This window comes from Podarcis raffonei, chromosome 1, assembly GCF_027172205.1.
Source record: "Podarcis raffonei isolate rPodRaf1 chromosome 1, rPodRaf1.pri, whole genome shotgun sequence".
In the NCBI taxonomy this organism is placed as follows: domain Eukaryota; kingdom Metazoa; phylum Chordata; class Lepidosauria; order Squamata; family Lacertidae; genus Podarcis; species Podarcis raffonei.
The window spans coordinates 92,542,513-92,557,609 of NC_070602.1; the positions used below are offsets into that span (position 1 = coordinate 92,542,513).

A 15,097-nucleotide genomic window follows, 5' to 3' on the forward strand; every position below is an offset into this window, starting at 1 on the left:
AACAGGACAAGTCCTTAATTGGCCCTGCTCCTGTTGGCTAATTCCCACACACTTTGCATCCATTAGCCATACATAGTACGTTCTGTGACAAACTGAATCACATTCTTTCAGTTAACATCTGCATGCTCTTTCATCTAATTTCACAGACTGATATGCATAAGATGAGTATAGCAGAGAAGAACACCCACCAGATGTGCACAATGTAACCCCATCCTCACTGCTTTCCTGTGTCTTTTCTTACACATTACCTTTATCCTATGCTCCTCCATCATTGAAAAATGATAAGAGGCTGCCCTCAGGGCTCCCTGAGCCTTTCAGAATGGAAGGGGAAAGGCAAATGCTCCGCCAGAGAGTCAGTATATCATTCCCTCTCCAGAAGGTGTGAAGGGATGCAGGGGAGCTCATTCATGCTTGGAAAGGCTCCTTTGATGAGAAGCTTAATCATGGTCCATTGCTCAATTATTTTTTATAACAAAGGGGGAGGGCGGAGTGGAAAGATCTGCTCAGGTGGTTTGCAGACCTTCAGACATTACAACTGTGCTGTCAGATATATCCGTGAAAAAGCAGCTCCAACAGGAAGGCTGTAGAATCTTAAGGACACTGCAGACAACTTCTGACTTATTTTTCAAGGACATGTTCAAGCTCTTCTAAGGAATTCCTGAGATTCCTAGCTGTAGCAAAAGACTGAGTCTTGGATTTTGTTGTTTACCAAGAAAATACATGTCAACTTTATTGGGCAAGAAGTCTTACTCCTTCCCCCCTCCTTGGGATAGATATTTATCCATGTTTGGCTTGAAGCACCACCAGCCTGATTCCCTGATTGAGTAAGGGTAGCATTTGTATGTATATTTGTCTTGGAAGACAACGCTTTGTATTTGGTAATTATTTGGTAATCATTTCTTAAAATGTATTTTAAAAAATATGAAGGAACACTTCTGATTGGTAGAACATACACTTCCAGCTTTGCTTGGCTTTGAAGAATGAACCAGGTGCAAGTAGGTTGGATCAGAGATTGTACCTACTGAGTCACTCTACTGAAATATGGTGGGTTGAAGCCTCCTGCCTTTTTGTCACCTGGTTCAATGACTGCTCTTGCCTTGTCACTGGAGGGATGAGAGACTAAGCCCTACCATGTTACTATGTAGTTGTTTGATTCGATACAGTGTCCTGGCCTTGTCTGGCTTGAAAACAAACATAGCTGGGGACTGAGTAAGATTATGCCTCATCAAACTATTATTAATAAAAATAATTGAATTTATATACCGCCCTATACTCGGAGGTCTCAGGGCAGTTCACAGAATAAAAGCAAAATATAAAACCACAAAATACATAATAAAAATAAAAATAAAAACAACAACCCAATAACACCCCCTCCAAAAACAAAACAAAAACTACTGCATTTTAAAAGGGCATAGGATGTCAATCAAATCAACCAAAGGCCTGGTTCAAAAGGAATGTTTTTGCCTGGCGCCTAAAGGTGTATAATCAAGGCACCAGAACTTCCCTGGAGAGTATTCCACAGATGGGGAGCCACTGCAGAGAAGGCCCGTTCTTGTGTTTCTACGCTCTGGACCTCTTGAGGAGGAGGCACACGACAGAGGGCCTCAGAAGATGATCTCAGGGTCCAGGTAGGTTCATATGGAAAGAGGCGGTACAATCTCTGTTCCAACCTACTACACAGTGATCTAGCAGGACTCAGACTTCTTCCTTCATCTTTGGTGCTCAATTTCCACTTATTGAAAAGAAACTCTCTCTCTTTTTTACCCTGTGTGATAAGCATCAATTGCTAATGAATAAAAAACATGAAACATATTAATTGACATGGTAATCTGTTCAGTCAAATAAATGCCACTGACTTTTTAGCCCGTGGTGGCTTTTCTTCCTGTGACCTTTTGAAAAATAGTATTTGCCATTTCTTTTTCTTAGTAGTGAAGAAACCAATTTATGCCCTCTTGTTCTTTCACACATAAAATAATTACATGTGTGTACATTTGTAAGTGTGCCATTTTGCAGTCTGTAGGAAGTTTTCCAGTTTTTGAGATGGCATATTTTATCAGTTTCAAAAGATTATTATTTATTGCTTATCACAGAGAAGTTATTAAGCTAATTGAAATGGAAAACTGGTTTTGCCTTAGCTTGAGTTGGTTCAAAGCAAGATAAAGCTATTTAAGATATTTGTTTATTTCTGGTATTTATACCCCATCTTTCCATAAAATATATAATCAAGGCAACTTACAAAAACCATCACTTCATAAATATTGTCAAATACAATAAAATAAATTGTAAACTAAAACATGTTGGTGATTTATTAAATTTGTATACCACCCTTCTTCGAAAGATCACAGGGCAGTTCACAACATAATAATACAAAATGAGAACACAAAATAGAGAATGAAACAAAAACAAACCAATAAGCCCTTCCTACGCAAGCACATTTAAAAGGCCATAGAATGTTTAATCAGCCAAAAGCTGATTATAGAGAAACCTTTTTGCCTGGTGCCTAATATTACTAACATCTTTGAAAAGTGGCAGCAGTTTAAAATTATTTTAAGAGCATGCAACAAAGCTCCACTGGGTGACAAAGCCTTAGGCAAACCACCTTAAAAACATATTATGTTACTATGGCCTTTTGGGGCTAATTAACATCTGTAAATTGGACATTGTTCTTAAACTAGCTGAATTTACTTTTCTTTTACTATATGATATACAGGTCTGATATACTGGTCCATCTTGATAAAAATCAGTATTTTAAATATTTAGGGTTTTATCCAACAAAGTTATCCCACTTGCAAAAGAGCTTCAACTTTTGCTCCCCGCACTGTGTCCCTTCCAAAACTGTTCTGGGTGTTCCCCTTACCCTCCAGAGCTGATGGGAGACATGGGTGTGGGGCATGTGTGATAGAAGAGGGAGGGGAGGTTCCATTGCAGAATTGAAAGTACTTGTTCAAAAGGAATTACTTCCCTGGGTGCAACCATTAGTGATTTTATTATTGGATTTTATGGATTTATATTATATACAACTGTAAACAACTTTGACAGGCATTTTTGCCTTAAAAATGGTCTAATCTATTAAATAAAATATTTATATATAAAAAAGTAGGAAAGCTGTTCTGAATTCTGAGAGTCATGACTGAGAAATGATGTCTTATGCCTACCCTGCCACACATTTGACAGTGGAGCAGGTTAAAAAATAGCAAGCCAAATAATTTGTTGGTATTTTTTAAAAGAAATGCAAAATAAGTATTTTAAAATATTAAATTACTTTTAAATAAGTAATTTTAAATATTTTGAATTCCACAGAGAGCTTTGTTTATGTGGACTGCCTTATTTTGTTCAGCATCAGGTAATACTCTACGACACAGTAGGAACTTGCATTTTGAGCTCCCCTGACATTATAGAGCAGTGGTGGGGAACTTGTGGCTTATGGAAGCTGAAGTTTCTGGACTTCAGCTTCCATAACCCCTGACCATTGGCAATGTTGACAGGGGCTGATGGGAGTTAGAGTCCAGCAGTATCTGGAGGGCCACATGTTCCCTAGCCACATTGTAGAGGTGTCTCTTCTTTGTGTGTAGCTCCACATGGATGTCAGAGCCCCTGTGAGTGCACTGAGGCAGCTTAATCAGAAATAATCCACACACTCAGGTAAGGGAGTTGTTAAATTCTGTTGATTTTCATGAGTCCAATAGATATGTTTGTAAATTAGGCCAGAATCTCACAGATTGATTGCTTTTGTCAAAACACAAAAATAAGGGAGTGGACACATTTTTTAAAGAAGTAATGTTTCCAGTTCACTACATTTACATGTTGCAACATGCTAGCCATCAGTGCTCCTGCTTAAACAAATGCATTGTGAAATATCTCCTGGGAGACCATGTCTGCTTCCGAAGTAGTTAACCATCTGAATTGCTTCTTACCCTACGTCATATTTGAAAGATTCCAGGGATCATGGAAATAAGTGAATGCTGAGCCTTTTTAATCTGTCAAACAAGCTAGCTCTGGAGAGGTTATGCGTTTCAAATGAGAAACTATTTCATGCCTATTTGGAGATTACTCTGTGTGGGTTTTTGCTAGCTCCTCTTGCTGAGAGCATCACTTGGAATAACTGCTGTCATTTTAAGATGCTGGTTTCTGTTCCTGCGTTTCGGAAGTGTAAATACTCATGCTAGAGCTTCAGTTGCCACATTTGTGTGACTTGCACTTTGTTTCTTGCTCTGTTTCCTGGTAGAATACCTATACTAATGCAGACAAGCTACTGGAAGCAGCAGAGCAGTTGGCTCAAACCGGAGAGTGTGACCCTGAAGAGATCTACAAGGCAGCACGGCATCTGGAAGTACGGATTCAGGACTTTGTCAGAAGAGTGGAGCAGAGGAAGCTTCTTTTGGACATGTCTGTATCCTTCCACACTCATACCAAAGAGGTAAGATGCTTACAGTGTGATCAGAGCTGCATTGAGGGGAGTGCGACCAGTTTGCCCGAGCCAAGAGGGTGCTGCAGGGGGCGCCGCAACAATGACTTAGAACAGAAAGCAAGAGACAGGGGAGCACAGAATTTTGCCATCACACAAGTGACTGCTGATATTTGACTGATGTTGCAAAGCCTGTAACACTCAAGAAAGTTTTAAGTTGCTTAAGCCATAATAGACTGAATGTGAAATGTACAGCATGAAAACTCAGAAAACATTGACAACTTGTATATCTTGCAAAAATGCCATATTTTCTCTCCTTTCATTTGTTTAATGTAAATCCAAGAAAAAGTGTTGTTGTTGTTGTTAATTCAGTTTATATAACGCCCTTTATCAAAAGAGCCCAGGGCAGTGTACAACATTAAAAACACAGAAGTGATAAAATGTTTTTAAAGCAAATTTACAGCAGTCTCATGAGAGGAGAGCAAGGTGACCAAGTTCATAATAATTAAATAGTAATAATGTACAATTTATACTAATTGCATTTGGTCTGAGCTCTTTTTAAAAGAATATCAGTTATAATCACAGGCATAACTGAGTAGAAGTGTTTCTTGAGGAATTTCATTATAATGAAGCATCTGTTTTACTATTTCTAGTAACTTTCTAACTAAGAATTCAGATTATGTCAGAGATGGTTATACTTTCATACTATTTAAAATGGGCCCAAAATGCATGTTCCCATGTGTTGTTCAGTTGCTTGCTCAGAACGAGACTAAATGCTGTTTTAGTTCAAGTGAAAAATGTGCAAAGATAAGACACTCGAGCAGGAGACAGAAAGGACAGGGCGTTGAAATTGGAGGCCCCTGAGGGTGCAATTAAAGCATACTTCACATTTTTCCCCTTTCGACCAAAGGCTATTCAGCAATGTGTGCCTTTGGAAGATAAGTTTTATTCTGTGAGGAGAAAGGATTAATCTGAATCATTGTTTTTTCATGCAATGTAGCATCTGTGTGCCACAGCACTCTTGATCCATAAAGGCACCCGCAGGAGCTGAAGGCTTTGCCAGTATTAGCTGAATTATGTACTACAAACAAGTAATTTGTAATAAGCTGCTGCAGAGTTAGGGGAGCCTGAGCAAACAAACGTATTTGGTCACAGATAAGCTACTGTAAAGGAAATGGTCTGCAGTGCATGGGTCTTTCTCTTCAGCATCTTGAATGATATGAAGCACTTTTAGCTATGGATGGGACATGGAAGACAATGTGCATTCCTTTTATGAATCAAGTATCTCTTTATTGGTTTGGTTGGGTCTACCCACATATTCAGCTAGCCCATAACTTCTTATCACATGATGCAGTAATGGTTGTGTATGCACACATACACCACAGTTCTTAGGCACCCCAGAACTTAAGATTTGTCTGTTGTAAATTGCTTAATATTAAATAGTTTGTTGAGGAATATGTGTGGGCTCATAATTGCCATTTGGAAATGTACAGCTCTTCTTTACTGTTACTCTGGCAGGGTCTTGTCTCTCCTGAAGTGTGCTGCTTACTGTCTGGTGATTTTACTTTGTAGATCAGAGAGATAAGGAAGATACTGGGTAGGTAAAACTTAACCATCTGGAGCAGGAAAATTATTAAAAGACAGTACTGTAATGGCTTAGCCTGATACCTGTGAGTAAAATAAAAATGAAAAATAGCACTTGGAGCAGTGTAGGGATAGTGTTTACCTATTAGGTTCTAATCTCTCTTGGGCAGGGGAAGTTGTCTAGAAAAAGGAACTTGTTCAAGGGAGTGAGGAGCTGGCTTTCAGTCACAGGAACCTAAGAACAATGTGAGAGTATAATTTATATCATTTGGAAGTTTCAAATGTTTGAGGCCAGGAGGAAAGGGTGGGAGACATACCCTTGTGATCTGAGACTCCTAGGCCATACACTTTTAGATTAATGCACTGAGCATGTTAAGGGAGAAAATTGCACAAAAAGAGTACAACTAATATGGACTGCCCATAGGTTTCATGATTTTAATTCAGCCTTTCTAGAGCATAACATTTGCAAGCTATCCCAAAGGATAGTGCAGTGTTCTATGCATAAGCTATCCTACCCTTATTGATGTGTATAGTTTTTTACATCTACTTTCCTTTATGTTAGCTGGTCTTTAGGCCTTTGGTGTAGAGATGATGCCGTAGAAATAGTGTTATTTCATCAAAAGCATCAAGATGGTGTTATTTTATCAAGTACAAAGTTGAAATTCTAAGCTTGTACAAAATAAGGAAAGCTGGTTGATTCAGTGAGGTTTGGTAGGATGTTTTGTTTAACCTTTTAAAAAGTTTTTGCAGAATGGTTTAGAATTGTCACAAATGATTTACTTTTGAAATTCCAGGACAGTGGTGAGGAAGTCACATAAAGCACTTGGAGATCTATCAGGATTATGTCCTGTGTCATGTTTAGCTAATGAAAATACAAAGCAGAAGGAAAATACATAGATGCTGGAGAAATTACATTCTTTGACTAAGGATTTGTGGAATGTTTCAAAGCAGCAAAAAGAGTGGGAACTTCATGGTTCCTTCCAGACAGTCTAATAAATCACTTCCTTTTCAATGCAGGGTGCTGGAACCCTTAGAAGCACACATTCTGTTGTCAACTTATCACGGCTTAAAAAATAAGCAGTAACTGTTGCCCTCTTCAGGCTGACTGATTCAGTGTTAAAACTGGCATGTGGGGTGTGTATGTGTGCTGTGGGGACAGGAGCACTAGCTCTGTCCCTCTGTCTCCATGCCAATTGCCTTCCATGGGTTAGAGGACAAACTTCTCTACCTTTTAGAACTTGGGGGTTCTAAAATGCATGGAAAGTCTCAATGAGTTCAGGATGCTCTTCACTTCAGCAGTCCCCCCCCCACCCTTCAGCTCATAGAGGGTAACTGGAGTGGCAATAAGGGGGTGCAGCTAGGGTGATCATCCCTGAAGCAGCACCCTGCCCCCCGTGTCTACACAGTATTCAATTTTCTGAAGAGGGCTTATATTAATGCTGATTGCTTTCATCCAGTTTGCTTCTGTAAAGTAAGCATGGAATTTGGCTTGCCCTTGACCGTGTCTGTTCTTAATTACCTCCAGATTAATAATGACATAGAAATTAAAATATTATTTTAGATAGGAGCATGTTTTTGTCAGTCATTCTAAAGCTACAATTCATGAGCATCTGACTCCCCAGTAGCACAATTTAATATTATGGGATGGATGAACTCTGAATCCATCACACACATTTTTGGGGACCTTGGCATGCTAACTGATGCAAGCATAGCTGCCTTAAGCATATTTGCCTCGAGTAGAGGTTATATTTAGCTGTATCAATTTGGCGCATGAAAAAATCTGAAACATCAGATTATAAGCACTACAATTTTTCCCTATGATGCAAGGACATCATTCTTGTACAGAAACATCAAAAGAGGCCTTACTTTAATGATGAATAGCTTTGAGTTGATATCTGTTTATTTCAAGAATGTCTTAGCTTACATTGTGAGATGGATTCTTGTTTTGCCCAAGAACTGTCGGCTAGAGTGAAACTGTTTCCAGGGCAGGTCCAGAATCCTCTTGTAAGGTGTTGGAAAGCTTGAATCAGAGAATCTGACAGCAGGACTTGGGCTCCTTATTTTCTTTGCCAGTAGGGTGGCTGTGAAGGAGATATTTGTGTGGTCTTTTATTCTGTTAGTGCTACCCAGATAATGGTAGCTCATCCACCTAGCAGAAGCAGATTTATTGCCAAAGCAAACGAGGGCTTGGCTAGCCTTATATACGGTAATTGTTGTCTTAGGCTTGGTTCCTCTTTCTGAGCAACTTATCATGCAGAATAGTTGCTTTGGAGATTCCTGTACTTGACCTCCCTTCTTCTGTCTTCCGTCTTTTGGAACCTAACCCAAATCTGTGCACATAGCAGACAGAAATACTTCCCTTGGCTCTCTGGAGGGCTTTGTGCTGGAGAGGAATGCACTGGAAGCCTCAGAATAGATAAGACAAAGTCTAAAGTGGCCCAGAAGACTGCACTAAGCCTCATGCCATATGCTACCAGGCCCCTGTGTGTTAAATAGGCAGTACTATTACTGCCTCCTTAGTTTACTTAAAGCCACTGAGTAGGTGCTGTGATGCCTTGTTCTACTTGCCCCTTTTGTACATAGGTTGAATGCCGTAATTTACTTAGATTCAATGCTTTTTAGACTTGAAACACTAGGTTCCATTCATGACATATTAATTCCAATCAACTCATCACTGTTGAATTGTTTACTTACAAATTTGGGGTGTCTTTTACCTACTAAAAGTTGTCATTTGTCCCCATATTACACATAAACTATGGCTTAATGTAGCTGTACACTGAGCTGGTACACACCACTGCAAAGCTTGAACTTCACTCCCCTCACTGTTCCTGCAGCTGCTATGCTGTCAGAAGACAAACTAGAATCTAGCTTGTCATTATATCCAAACCCTGGCTTGTGGTAACCATGGTTTGTTTTTTGCCTACTGTTTGTGGCTTGCTTGGGACATGAATGGGAATCCTGTGAATCGATCAAAAATCACATTTTGATTGAAATTGTTTCTGAAATATTTTAAATCTTATTAACAGCACAGATTCTTTGTAATGGGATTTTGCAGTCATAACTGAAGACCAGGGGACTAAAACCTTCTGAGTCAACGAAGATGTACAGTTTAAATATGCAAATCCTTGTTGTAAAAGGTCATGCACCAGGAATAAACACTGTTAATGTAGATTCTGATGCTATCTTGACCTGATTTGTTTGAGTATATTGCAAATGCGTAAGAGTTCAGGTTGCATCATCAGTAGTAGTACTTTAGAGGTATATCACATGAAAATAACTAGCTGAGAGCAAATCTTAGTCTTTGCACTGAATTTATCATTTTATTTTCTCAAACTTGTTTTCCTCCTCCTCCATTCTAGGACTAACATGACTTCTATAATGTATCACCATCACTTCAGTGCTGCTTTTCACTGTGGTATACAAATTGAGTCCTTAATTCTACTGTATGATAGCCAGATGTGTCATCTACATCTCCAAAGTTTCTTACCACATGTTTATACGTTAATATCCCATATGTACAACCCCATACACCAGTAGGAAGAAATATCAGTAGCTGTGGGATTTCCCCCTACATTTACCATGAATATTTCATTTATTTATTTTATTACATGTGTAGACCACTCCTCACTTAAAAACAAAATAAATCACTCGTTTACAGTACAGTAGTACCTCGGGTTAAGAACTTAATTCGTTCTGAAACTGTTCTGAACCTGAGGTACCACTTTAGGTAATGGGGCCTCCCGCTGCCGCTGCACAGCCGCATGCTTTCTGTTCTCATCCTGAAGCAAAGTTCTTAACCCGAGGTACTATTTCTGGGTTAGTGGAGTCTGTAACCTGAAGCGTCTGTAACTCGAGGTACCACTGTACAAATAAATATAATAAATATAATAAAATAATATTATATCAATACAATATTACAAATATTAAAACCCAATAGTACAGTACATAATCAAAGCAGCAAATATGAAAACACAATCAGAAGGTATGTACATCCACAGAAGGGGGATGCATCACTAAAATTTTATTTTGCAACTTTATGATGCTTTTCAATTATGGCAAGCCACTCTGAAAGTGATACTTGCTTGAAAAGCAGGGCTAAAATAGAATGAATGAATGAATGGATGGATGGATAGAGAGAAAATAAAGCTCCTGAATGAATAGCCAATCTGATTTGTGGTGGAAATTATTTATATTGAGGGGAACCTTTATAAGGTCTCTCTTGATACATTTTTTGCACTGTTTCCTCAAAGAACAGCCCCATATATTTTAGGTAGCTTTTGTGCAGGATGTTGGAGTTAAGGGCTGCCTATCATTTTTCACATACCTCATCATAAGGATGAACAGCTTTCTGTATACTAAACAATTTGGACAAATAACTAGTTAGCTTTGAATTACTGAATCAATCTGGACTCTGTTGGAGAGAAAAAGAAACTTCATTATTTAATTTCTTCAAGGGCAATGGGATAGTAGGGTAGAATTGTAATCAATACATTTATTATGTTTGGCGGGGGGGGGAGGAATCTTCACACTTCAGATTTATGCTGCACGTTTCAAAATGACTTTGGCAAAAGCGTGGCTGACATCGCCTCAAAGAATGTTACAGACTCTTTAGGACAGCAATTTCCAAATGGTTTTTTGATTGCCACACTGGCCACAGTAGGTTTTGGGGAAGTGCATTACAAAAGACTAAGGGGCAAATGGTGCTATAGCATATGTATATGCGGCATGAAGTCCTGAAGGTTGTTTTTTAAAAGCAGAGAGGGACGTGGGTGGTGCTGTGGGTTAAACCACAGAGCCTAGAACTTGCCGATCAGAAGGTCGGCGGTTCGAATCCCCGCGACAGGGTAAGCTCCCATTGCTCAGTCCCTGCTCCTGCCAACCTAGCAGTTCGAAAGCACATCAATGTGCAAGTAGAAAAATAGGTACCGCTCCAGCGGGAAGGTAATGATGTTTCCGTGCGCTGCTCTGGTTCGCCAGAAGCTGCTTAGTCATGCTGGCCACATGACCTGGAAGCTGTACACCGGCTCCCTCAGCCAATAAAGCGAGATGAGCACCGCAACCCCAGAGTCGGCCACGACTAGACCTAATGGTCAGGGGTCCCTTTACCTTTAATGAGGGAAAAGCTTGGCCCTGCCCATTGCATCCCAATGCTCTTGCCAAACTCTGCAGTAACTTGGGCGCTCCTCTAATTTCTGCTGCGGTGGGGTGGGCACAGCACCGCCTGAAGCAGGTGCTTCACCCCCTAAGCATAGGCAGGCCAGCTCTGAAGGAGTAACATTCTCCTTCGTAGGTTGATCATGTAATGTGTATCACATTCAGGTAAGATATGTTAATGAGACATATATTCTGCTCGTGAAGTCGGAGGAGTGAATTTATTATGGTGTCAATATTTAGAAGATTGATCATAAGCTAAGCTTCTGCACAATGGAAACAGAAAATAGCTGAAAGTTAACCACAAAAATTTTGGAATCTGGTTTTCTTCATTACACCTTAATATTCCATACATTTCAGAATATGATATGCTCACAGTCTATATGAGAACTGGAGTCTAGTATTCATACAGGTGGGTGGGGTATTATATACCTACCAATATTTTAACATTTTGATTATCTTCTTGATAAAAAGACAGTAAATTACAGCCCATTCCATATGTGCTCATACTGTGCATTCATTTTAATATGAGATTTCAGATTACTTCATCTAATATATTGGTTGTTCAATACATGTAATTTTCAGTGTCCTTTAGCATCTGACATGGTGTGCTTTGTAGTACTCTGATTAATACTCTTTGAGCTGGCTTTAGAGGATTAAAGGGTTAAAACTCAATCTCTTCCTTTTTCTTCCCCCGCTCCCCCCCCCACTCCATTTGTGTTCCTTTTGTCCTTCCATTTGTGTTCCTTTCCTCCTTTACAGCTGTGGACATGGATGGAAGACCTGCAGAAGGAGCTCTTGGAAGATGTTTGTGCTGACTCAGTGGATGCTGTTCAAGAACTCATTAAGCAGTTCCAGCAGCAGCAAACAGCTACCCTCGATGCAACCCTCAATGTAATCAAAGAAGGTGAAGATCTAATCCAGCAGCTCAGGTAAGTTCATCACACTGCATCAGAGGCACAATGAACAGAGGCAGGATAATTTAGAATTTAATGTGAGAATTAATCACTGCCCTGCTACGATTCAGAATATTTTATTTTATTGAAACTGCAAGGAATGATTTGTAGAGACTGGTAAAAATAGTCTTAAATCACTTTGAGCTACTGTGTGTAATGGATGAGAAGAACTGTAGATAAGGTAAAGTGAGTATGATTAAATGGTTACTGTATAAATATTTTTGAAGTAGATATTTACAGAATATTGTTAAACTGTTATGAAGTGAGACCTGGTGATTTATTTGCTTACTCCTGCTAGGCATTGTCTGGCAGCTACTGAGCAAAACGCGTAGATTCAAATAACACTGAATGCAATATTTTACTTCCTGTAGGAGTTTTGTGTTTACATGTGGAGTATTCATATCATCACATAGTGCCTGCTACTGGCAACAGACTGTCTGCTGTTATCATCATGGTTGTGTGTTTTAACTCTCTGAATTTTAGTTTTGATGGATGTTTTAGTTTATATCTGTCTGGTTGGTCTGATTTTATGTTTTACTTTCTTTTTGTCTGTTTAAGTAGTACATTGCCCTGAGAACCCCAGCTATAGCATCACCAGCTATAGCATCACCTAGAGAACTCAGATTAAGAGGTGATGGATGAATGAAAATAATAAAATAAATAATAAATTATGGTGTGACTCGGCCTGTATTCAGACAGTACTTGTTTCCATTTTCATGACATTTCCTTTCCTGATAATTTATGTGTTTCATGTGAACATAAAAGCTACTCCTAGAAATCAAGCAGAATCTAGTGGAAGTTTAGTGCTAATTTTCATGATAATTGCTTCCAGAAAAAAATCTGTTTTCAACCCTGTTAACCTGGAGAATGAGAGGAGCATTTGTACTGTAATTTTCCTGTGGTTTTCATACATTGTGCCACTGCCATTCATGTGATGAAATTTGGGTATTCCAGCATACAGTGCTTTCTCACCATTTTCATGGCTGGGTCATGGGGGCACAGAAGTGCACATGTGCATAAAGGGTGGCAGTATGGTTGATGGTGTCCACTCTTGCACCATAGCATGCCCACTGTTGTGAATTAAACTTAGCATAACTTCTACCATGTGTTAATGTAAGTCAACTCTTATTCAATTTTAATTAACACAGTGCAGTGACAGAGGCAGTCTCCAGCAACCACCCTCCTGCCATTCAGTTTACTTTTTTGCTGTCTGAGAAGTGGATCCACCTTTCATCATGAGGAGTATGTAGTCATCTGACTGCAAGTTCTGACTGGCCATAGACTATTTGTTATATCCCTGCCTCTATAAGGCAGGAAATTTATAACATGTCTGTAATGGCCGAGTACTTGAATTAATTAACATATAATGTCCAGCTGGCTTTAATTAAATCACACTTTGTGCCAGAGCCAATGTCTTTCAGACATTCTCTTTCATATAACTGGGACCTGCTCAATTATCTCTCAGGCTGTTCAGTGCTCTTCTTCAGTTCCATGCCACTGATTCCCAAGACTGCTCCAAACTCATGGATGCTTACAGGAGGAGCACTTCCTCAGCCTTAAATGAAACCTACCCTTGCCTCCTTCCCCATCTCACTGCTTCTCAGCCATATTTGCTATTTTTCTCTTTTGGAGTAGTCAGGACCTTGTGGGAAGCACAAAACTGTGTCATCCCAAAAGGAAACTCCCCCCTCCTACTTTTAAACTTTATTGGGACAGGTTTCTATGAATCCAGGGTGGAATTCGATGCAGCCAGGATAAGCCTCAGCTGAAGGTTAGTTGGACCATCCGAGCAGTAAGCAGAGACAGATTAATCTGTCTCTGGTTAACTGCCTGAAATACCATTGCATCCCAGATGTTCACTGTGACTCTGTACTGTTAAGTCACAGTGAAAATCCAGGGAGCTGTTTCTGTTCTCTCCTTTTGGGGACAGGTATTTACTGTGTTTCCACCCTCCTTGGCCCCTCCCCAACTTTTCATATTTCTCAGATCTTGTTTACCTACATCAGCCTTTGCCAACATCTGATCTCCAGATGTTTTGGACTGCAGCTCCCCTCCGCACAGCTGTGCTGGCTGGGGCTGATGAAAGCTGTAGCCCAGAACCAGGTTGGCAAAGGCTATCACAAGATCTGTAATGTTGCTATTTGCATGTGAACTTTCCCCCTTCCTGGTGTTTTTGGCTAACCCACTGCATTTCTGAATACCCATCCTAAATTTCCATATAAGGAAATTCTCTGCCTTTTAGACTCTCTGTCACTATCTCTTTACTAGCAGCTAAGTTTATAGTCCAGGCAGTGTGGGTTTGTGTGGCCTCGTGCTGAATCAATCACCTTTATCCTTCTGTATTGCTGAATACTGGTGGACCATGTTGCAAAGCCATTATACTTTCTGCCTGCCATTTTGTGCAAATAAACTTTTCCCCCCATTTGGATTGGTATTTAATTAGTTTTGCCAATTTCCCCCAAATAAGCAAAACAACGTTGGTATTTGCAGAGTAATTGTTTCCATTGCAACAACATCTGTGGAGAGTAATTGTCCACAGCAAAAGTGCCCAATGTGATAGATATATGTCATCATGTGTGCATGATAAGAGTTCACATGTATGTATAGATGCTTGAGTTTTTTTCTTGTTTTGTTCTATTTTAATATCACTTCTATTTAACTTTTTTCACTGGTTGCAGAAATCTGTAAATATTTAATAAATGAATTAAGTTGAAAGGGAGGCCAGTTTCTCACTTTTGATATTGCAGTCAGTGGACAGGAGAACACTAGTGACTGTCAGCACCACCCCAAATTTCCCTTGCAACTGGGCATGAAGGTGGGCGAAAATAAACTATCTTTTCACAAATCATGTGACCCTATCACTAAAAATAGCTGAAATACACTTTTTCAGCTTGTAACTGGGACCCCCACAAAATATTTGCACATTTGCTTAGGTCTAATGTGATATATTATTAGCAGTGGTATGGCAACTGTTTGCCCTTAGCATTGATCAGCTGGTCAG

At 39.6% G+C, this 15,097-nt stretch overlaps 1 protein-coding gene across 13 annotated transcripts in view; it reads left to right on the plus strand.

Moving 5' to 3' along the window:
• Positions 1 to 15,097, plus strand: part of KALRN (kalirin RhoGEF kinase) — a 488,570-nt gene that overhangs the window by 298,879 nt on the left and 174,594 nt on the right. For all 13 annotated transcript variants that reach the window (XM_053404286.1, XM_053404179.1, XM_053404188.1 and 10 more), the window contains 2 exons: positions 4,226 to 4,417; positions 11,903 to 12,072. In XM_053404286.1, coding sequence (XP_053260261.1) covers positions 4,226 to 4,417; positions 11,903 to 12,072 — 362 coding nt within the window. The remainder of the gene's footprint in view (positions 1 to 4,225; positions 4,418 to 11,902; positions 12,073 to 15,097) is intronic.